General features: G+C 45.3%; 1 protein-coding gene across 1 annotated transcript in view; it reads right to left on the reverse strand.

Annotated features, from left to right (window-relative positions):
- The window catches only part of LOC102201479 (TSC22 domain family protein 1-like), a 37,983-nt gene extending 30,812 nt beyond the window's left edge, over positions 1-7,171 (reverse strand). The window contains exon 1 of the mRNA XM_005747824.2: positions 3,765-7,171. Coding sequence (XP_005747881.1) covers positions 3,765-6,382 — 2,618 coding nt within the window. The 5' untranslated portion in view covers positions 6,383-7,171. The remainder of the gene's footprint in view (positions 1-3,764) is intronic.
- Positions 7,172-7,745: the final 574 nt, after the last annotated feature.

The raw sequence follows: 7,745 nt of genomic DNA on the forward strand, positions 1-7,745 counted from the left end.
AATAATAATAATAATAATAATAATAATAATAATAATAATAATCAGGAAGGGGCTAACACTTTTTCCACACCACTGTATATTCATTTCTGACCAAACTTTTACAGCTTGCCAATCTACAAAACCTCTGGTCACAAGACTCAAATACACACAAATGTGAAGTCTCACCTCACGAAACCACTTCCTCACATAAAGGATGAGCCATGAGCGTGGGAGCATGCCAGGTTTTACTTAAAATTCTGCACACAGGAACATTTGACATTCTGTTTTTAATCACTATTAGCTGCCAGTAAACCCCAGCAGTGGCATCCTCACACTCACTCACACACCTCATTAATAACTCGCAGGACAGACTCAGGATATGTACAACAGACAAGCTCCCTCATTCAAAGAGACACATGCAGACAGATGAACTGGCACTCTGAGGACACCTAACTGTTAGCTTTGGCTCCGAAGGGGTTTGTGAGGACAGGGTCATCCCACATAACAAAAACTGAAAATTTGGTCATCAACAGTCACAGAGAAGACCACAGGAACTGTCCAACCCTAAATACAGCTCACAGGTTCCCTGTTCACAACATACTTGTACACATATTTCTACCAGACAGAGAAAGCTAAGAAAAAACATCTCAGTGACAGCCTCTGCACAAAATGACCATAATGTTTCAGCAGAAATTTAAAGTTAGAACAGTCATTCCTCTGTTACTGCAACTAACGTTAGGGCAACAATTCAATAACAGTGGGCAGGAACTGTTAGTGACTGTTAAAAACATAAGTGTTTCAAAACTGTGTGTCCAAAACACACAAAAGGGCACGATGCCACAATGTTAAGCCAGACCAATGAGCAAAGCAGTTCCTATGTTATCTGACATGTGGTCAGTTCCTCTTTTGATTGCAGTTTAACAAAGGGCACTTCTGACAGCCCATTTTTCCCCAAATGACCACTGAGACCACATCAAGTGTTTCTTTGTTGTTTAAAACTCAGCATAAATTTGAAATTCTATTTTGAGAATGAAGTTGAAATGCTAAGAATAAGGTCAGCTTCCACAGTGCTTACCCTTGTTACCACTCTATATCTTTTGTAGAGGCTCTATATCTTGGGGCAACCTTTCTCAAAAGTCCAGCTAAGATATCTAGCTCCTGTAATACTGACCATGCAACCATTTTTCTTTAGGTGGAGAGCCGTGTTGCACTGGTGGCAAGGCTGCTCAATCATTGTGGTCATTATTGTAATCTTGATTATTCAATAATTTAAAAAACCATGCAGTTGATCACAACTGCTGTTCATTTTTTGTCTTGGTAATAAGTGATGCTTTTAAATTAAGTTTTATTTTAACCCAAGAGGGTTGTCATTTAACATAACTTTACATAGCAGTTTTGTGATTAATAGATTAATTTACTGTGTTTTGTCTGCACATGTCCAAATATAGAATCACAAGGGAAATACCTTTCTTGAAGTATGCCTGTTATGCAGTCACGGAAGTGCATTACTTTTGTCAGTGAACATCAAAGAGAGGCAGAGATATCAGTAATACAAAAAATAAAAAAAAATCTCAAGTTCACAATTATTTGTGAACAAATAATTGCTTAGATGATTAAAAGCTGCTGCCTTCAGTAATTTGCAGCAGAAATACTATAAATTAAAAAACAATAATCATTGGATTTCGAAATTACTTTTGCATTCATTTTCACACCACCACTTTTGAGCTTTTAGGGAGGAGCCATGAAAACGAAACTATGTGGGGGAAAAGAAATACTGCAACGTTTTCATTGGTGTACAAGTGAAAAGATTATCATCAGTTGCCTGTAACTGCCTCAGTCACCAGGTCTCACCTTGTAGCTACCATGAAGGCCTCTTGAGCTGTGCAAGGTAGCTAAGCTGATGCATGGGCTTCTTTGTGGCAGCTACCCTTGTTACACAGGCTTTAAAGTCAAAAATACCTGTTAGCCCAGGTCTGAAACTCTCTCAGACCTCATGTCTCCTACCATGCTCATATCTTTTATTCTTTTTCCCCCCTATCAATTTTTTTTTTTTCCTATCTTCAAGGAAACTTGCTGTAAAAAGTCTGTTTTCTGTAACTGTACAGTGTTGAAATTACTGACAATAACAAGCAGCATGTTAAATAACTGAGCTTAACCAACAATTCGGATTATTATTTTGCCATAATCAAACAGCCTTAAGTTAAACTAATTTCTCATGTTGCATTAATGTACAGTGCCGGTTATCTGTTGGGTTAAAGTTGTTGCCAAGTTACCTGTCGATTGCCGGGCCCAGCATCCTGGACCCACTCTTTGTCTCACTTTAGTTGTAAAGAAGCACAATGTTAGACAGGGCAGGTAACAGCCCTGCAAACCAGCACAGTTGTTTTATTTTCATCTGCAAAATGTAGGCCGCATCAAAGTAAACTCGCTTAAAACCACCTGACCGGAGACATGTTTATTTACACTATGCACAGGTGTTTGCGAGCACAGAAGGTAGCTCGTCCTAGCACTGTTAATGTTAGCCACACAAGCCACTGTATGGTGCAGACTGACTAGTCTAAAAGTAAGAAAACAGAGTCAAAATATTACCACTACCACTGATAGCAGGTAAACTAGACAGAATGAGTATAATTCACAGAGATAATCTGTAAGCAGGGCTTTGGTATGAGTGCTGATCAAAGACAATAATCCACCTGATCCCACATAGATTTCAAATTCCTCAGAGTTAAACATCATGTGATAAAAACAGTCACCCTTTAGTATCTACCCAGCTGACCCATAAAGGCAACCCCCCCCTCCAAAAAAAACAAAAAAAAAACAAACAAACATAACTTCCATGTTACCCTCCACATTCCCAGCTGTACCTGGCATCACTTCGCTAAGCGCTGACTGAGACTCAGATATGCTAAACATCCCTAAAGCTATGAGGGCAAAGGTGACAGTAACACCAACATATTCGTAAGACTTCAGATTGTTAGGGGTGACGGAAATGAAAGCAAGTCCCTCGTGCTGCACAGTGATTAAAATTCCTGTCTAACCTCAAAAAATGTTCTTAAAACTTCTTGTGAGGAATTTCCAAAGGATTTCAAGTTTGCCAGTAGCAGAGAGAGAGAGGGAAAATGCTCTTAATGAAATCAATAAGCTTTCACTGAGGAAAAAAAGGAGCCATGTGCCTTCATTTTCATGTGAATAAGCAACCTGGCAACTCTTGTTTCTTTCCTAAAGACGAAAGGGCATTTCAAGACTTGCTTTGACTACAACACAAAATTGACAATGGCTGTCAGTTTATTTCATACCTGTCTTATTCTATTGCTTATTAAGTCATCGACAACTGCTACTGTAATTTCTGCTTTTCAACAACAAAATGTGCTGAGAGTCTCTACAGGGAACTGTGCGCCCAGCAGAAAATGTGCCCTGTAAGGCAGACAGCCAGGATTTCAAGCAGGCGGGCGGGTGAGGTAAAATGTTGAATCACTGCAGCCACTTGATAAAGACAAGAAACGTCACATCCAGCTGAGCCCTGCGTTGTATCCCACTGACAGAGGACAGAGAGAGTGCAGCAGCTTGGCCTCTGTCGGCTGGTGATCTAGGATAACAACAACACTTTTCTTCCCTCACAGCTGCAACATTAAACAGTGAACTCATTCAGCTTCAAACAGACTTAAAATGCTGAGTACCATCACACAAAACTATTTTTTTAATACAAAACAAAAAGAAAGCCATAAACCGTTTGCATATAATCAAACAAATATAAGTGAGAAAAGTATAAAAATGAAATCTCTTACCCATCCTCTTCTCCATCTACAGTCTTGAGACCAGCTGGTGCTGTTAAGGCACTGGCGGTGGCAGCGTTGCCCTCAGTTTCCTGACCATGGCCAGTGTTGGATCCAGTCTCTCCTCCAGACAGCTTGGGCAACCCCAACAAACCCGACTGATGCTGGAGGAGCAGCCGCTGGGCATCTTGCAGCTGAGTGGTGGTGAAGCTCGGCAGACTGGCATACAGGGCGCTGGCCTGTGCAGCGTGAGCCAGGGCCTGGGCACTGCTGTGGTCATGGGTCAAGCTCACAGAAGACGGCTGGCTATGGGGAACTCCCTGCGGGGGCATCCGAGCAGTATTCCCAGTGTTGTGAGATTGGGGTTGGGCCTGGGCCTGGTGATCGCTCTGAGGGTTGGGGGGAGGCACACTTGGTGCAGACGCCTGGCTCTGATGGGCCGCTGTTGGCAGCTGGGTGCTCAGCCCTTGGTTTTGGATTTGTGTTGGGAGTGACTGCGGCTTTTGCTGCTGGCAATCCAAATGGCCTGGATGGCTCTGAGGCTGCTGGCCAACACCAGCTACCCCGACATGAGAGGACATACTAGAGGTGGTAGACTGAAGAGAGTGGGGCTGCTGAGGACCTCCCATCATATGGCAGGCTCCGTTAGCCATCCCAGCAGATGTGGCTCCAGCTTGGTTGGACAAAGGCTGGGAAGCAGCAGCAGAATGAGGGATGCTTTGCTGCGGCTGTGTGTACTCAGGTGGCCTCATCGACATCGTGTGTGCTTGGGGGGCAGCAGCTGGCTGTTGTGGTAGGGTGGCATAACCCATCTTCTGCTGCTGAACACCTACTGGGGGTTGATTAGCAACTGCCTGGGCATAAGTGAGCTGCTGCTGGGACACAGCAGTGAGTCCCATGGTGGTCTGGTGGCTCGGCATGGATGGAGGCTGATGAACATTTGTAGGTGCCGAGGGGGCCGCAATAGTTTTATCATGCTGTTGGGGTTGGGTGTGAGATACCCCCATGCTTAAACCGCTGGGGAGGATTCCTTGAAAGCCCTGAGGAGGGGAGTTGTAATCCTGTGCATGCTGTGGTCCACCAACATCTCCACTGCACACATTCTCGACATAATGGCTCAATGTACTCATAGTACTACTCACAGAACTCCCACTTGTGCTTTCTCTCTCCGACCCCCCAGCAAAGCTCTCAGAGACAAACTGTCGTATGCTGTGGGACCCAGGATCAGAAGAAGAAGTGGGGGCAGGAGCTGGAGTCTCCTTATCATAGAAATCAGTGCAAGTCCATCTGCCCTTTTTGAAGGGCTCAGAGTTAGAGTCCAGCTTCACCACTCTAAAGCGAGAGCTTGTGGTGGTGGCCACCACAGGGGCCGCAGGAGCAGTTGATACAGGAGCTGTGGTCGCAGCTGTAGCAGTTGCACTCACAGGCTGCTGCACAGCTGATCCAACTCTTCCATGGAGCCCGCTGGGGAGCCCTACGCCTCCAGAGACACTCACAGCAACAGTAGTTGTAGCAGTCATAGCAATGTTGGAGTTTAAGTTTTGGTGTTGCTGGATCATGTTAGTGGGGGCCATAAGGTTGCTCCCCGCTGGAGCAGCAGCACTTTCTCCTCCTCCACTCCCTCCACTGCTGCTCATCACATTGAGAGGATAGCCGCCACTGCTAGTGCTAGCACTCGTGCTGATCCCCCCTCTCACAGGCACGTTGGCAGAGCTCAACATATTCACATTACTAACACTGCTGGTCTGGGGATTAACTATGCTAACTGTATTGCCAGCAGCAGAGCTGTGCATTCCAGGGATAGATCCCGGGACTGCAGTCCCCGTAGGCTGAGTGGGGATACTTGAAGGAGCAGCCTGGGAAACTCTCTCTTGAGGGCCGCCCATATTAGAAGGCATTTTCTGGGTGACACAAGGTAAAGCTCCAGAGGTGAGACCAGACGCGGTGATCCCAGAGCCAGAGGACAGAGGGTAGACCTGGGCATGGTTAGGATGTGGAGGATGTTGATGGTGTACAGTCCCATTCACCATGGCTCCACCGTGTTGCTTCTGTGCCTGGTTCAAGGTGTGGGGGTGTGAAGGCTGATTTGGAGAGACCGCTCCAGGGGTCTCCGCCTCATGGAAATTATTCAACGTCTCCTCTGAGGAGCTTCTCTCTGCTCCAACTACATCATTAGCTCGGGAGAGGGACACATCCAGAATCTCAGAAGACGACAGATCCTCAGTATGGGACTCATCCAGGTCGTCGTAGCTCTCAGTATCCTCTGCAATGCTGTTATTGGTACTAACAGATACCTGTGCTGGAGTCACACTTGTGATCTGGAAACCACTCTTCTTTTTTATCTGAGCTCCAGTGGACTGTGTGGGCTGGGGCTGGGAGAGCAGATTTAGGCTGTGGGGGGGAGGAGGATGATGGGGACCCGGGGAGGATGAGCCAGCAGGAGGTTGAATCAACAGGGAGGGCGGGTAGTCATCGCCTGGTACGTGGCTGTTATTAACCACCGGGTTAGCTGATGTTGACAGCCCGGGGCCGCTCCCGCTACCAGTGTTGCTCCCCCTTCTGTGAAAGACAGCCTGGTGCGCCATCTTTCTAACACTGCCAGAGTCTCCTGCAGGGTCCGGATGATGCATTTCGAGAAGATCCGGGCGGTAGTTGGTCTCTGACAGTATGCAATAAGGCTGCAGCTCGTTAAAGGCGCCGTTTTGACAAAACTACGCTCAACAGACAAACGACCAAAAAAATTATCTAGACAAAAAACAGATATTTCAACGAAGTGCGCAGATATGAGGCAAAAGTTGTGCCGATATTTACACCCTTGTCTTCTTTCACTCGCTTCGGCGTTATCCTAGCGAGGCAAAAGAAGCTAGTGGCCGCTAGCGTCAGCTGATGCCAGTTCGCCGGTTAACTACCAGAGCTGTCCGTCTGCGCCTTTATTAAACACAAGCTAACATTTCTGTATGTTTTGTTGAAGAGAAAAAGACGCCACGCTGCAATGAACACAAAAAGCGGGCAAAAAGCTGCTGAGTAAGTTAGCGTTATATTAAAAGCTAGCTAGCTGCCACTCTCCATCACCGGCTAGCTAAACACAAACTCGGCTGTTTAAACTGCTGGGTTTTTGTATTCTTATTCTTTTAACAAGAGGAAACGAAGTGAAAGCGAGCCACCTTTAATCCGCAGTTAGAAGCTTTAAAAGGCGAAACACTTCTAATAAAAGCGCCGTACACGGGTTAAATCCATTCCTCTGGGTCCTCGTTTGGGTTTTGCTGTATCACTGGTCCGCCCCGGCGGTAGCGTCGTTCAGTATGGAGCCTCCTGCACCGCTGCCGTGGTCTGCGCTGTCTGTGACGGGGCCGGAGGGGAGGGGTGCGCAGTAATATGGCGACCGCGCATGGCCGCTGCTGCCAGACATAAAGCAGTCTGGGAGAGGCGGCCACGAGCTCACGTCAATATCCACGAAGCGTGCCGGAAAGTGCCGAGCCCAGCCGCTCCCTCCGAAAACCAGTTTAGGGCCATCACAATAGATTTTGTTGGTCTTTTTGAACCAGAGGAAATCAGTATGGAGTCATTATAGTTTTGTAGTTTCTCATTACTTTAAAAGTTTATTTAATTTTGAGTATTTTTATTTTTCATTCAGTTTAGTTTCAGTTAGTTTTCAGATCGGATTTTCTTGTTTTGTTTTGTTTTTAATTCTCTGGAGAGTACAGAGAGTACACGTTTTTACAATAAAAATAACTTTTACAAAGTCTTATAGACATCCAAAGTCTTAATTATAACATAATAACATTTTATACCAAACTAACATATTAAACTAAGGTAATTTCATTTTTGTTTGTATAGTTTTCCAAGTTCACAAAATTGCTTCAGTTAGGTTTTATTTTGTTTTAGAATCAGAATCAGAGAAACTTTATTAAGCCCAGAAGGAAATTGAGTTGTTGTAGCAGCATACATAAAACAGACGATAAACCATTCTTATAAAAAGTAGAAGTAGCATTA

The sequence above is a fragment of the Pundamilia nyererei genome, unplaced genomic scaffold (genome assembly GCF_000239375.1).
Source record: "Pundamilia nyererei isolate P.nyererei 1_Seehausen unplaced genomic scaffold, PunNye1.0 scaffold00206, whole genome shotgun sequence".
NCBI classification, from domain to species: Eukaryota; Metazoa; Chordata; class Actinopteri; order Cichliformes; family Cichlidae; genus Pundamilia; species Pundamilia nyererei.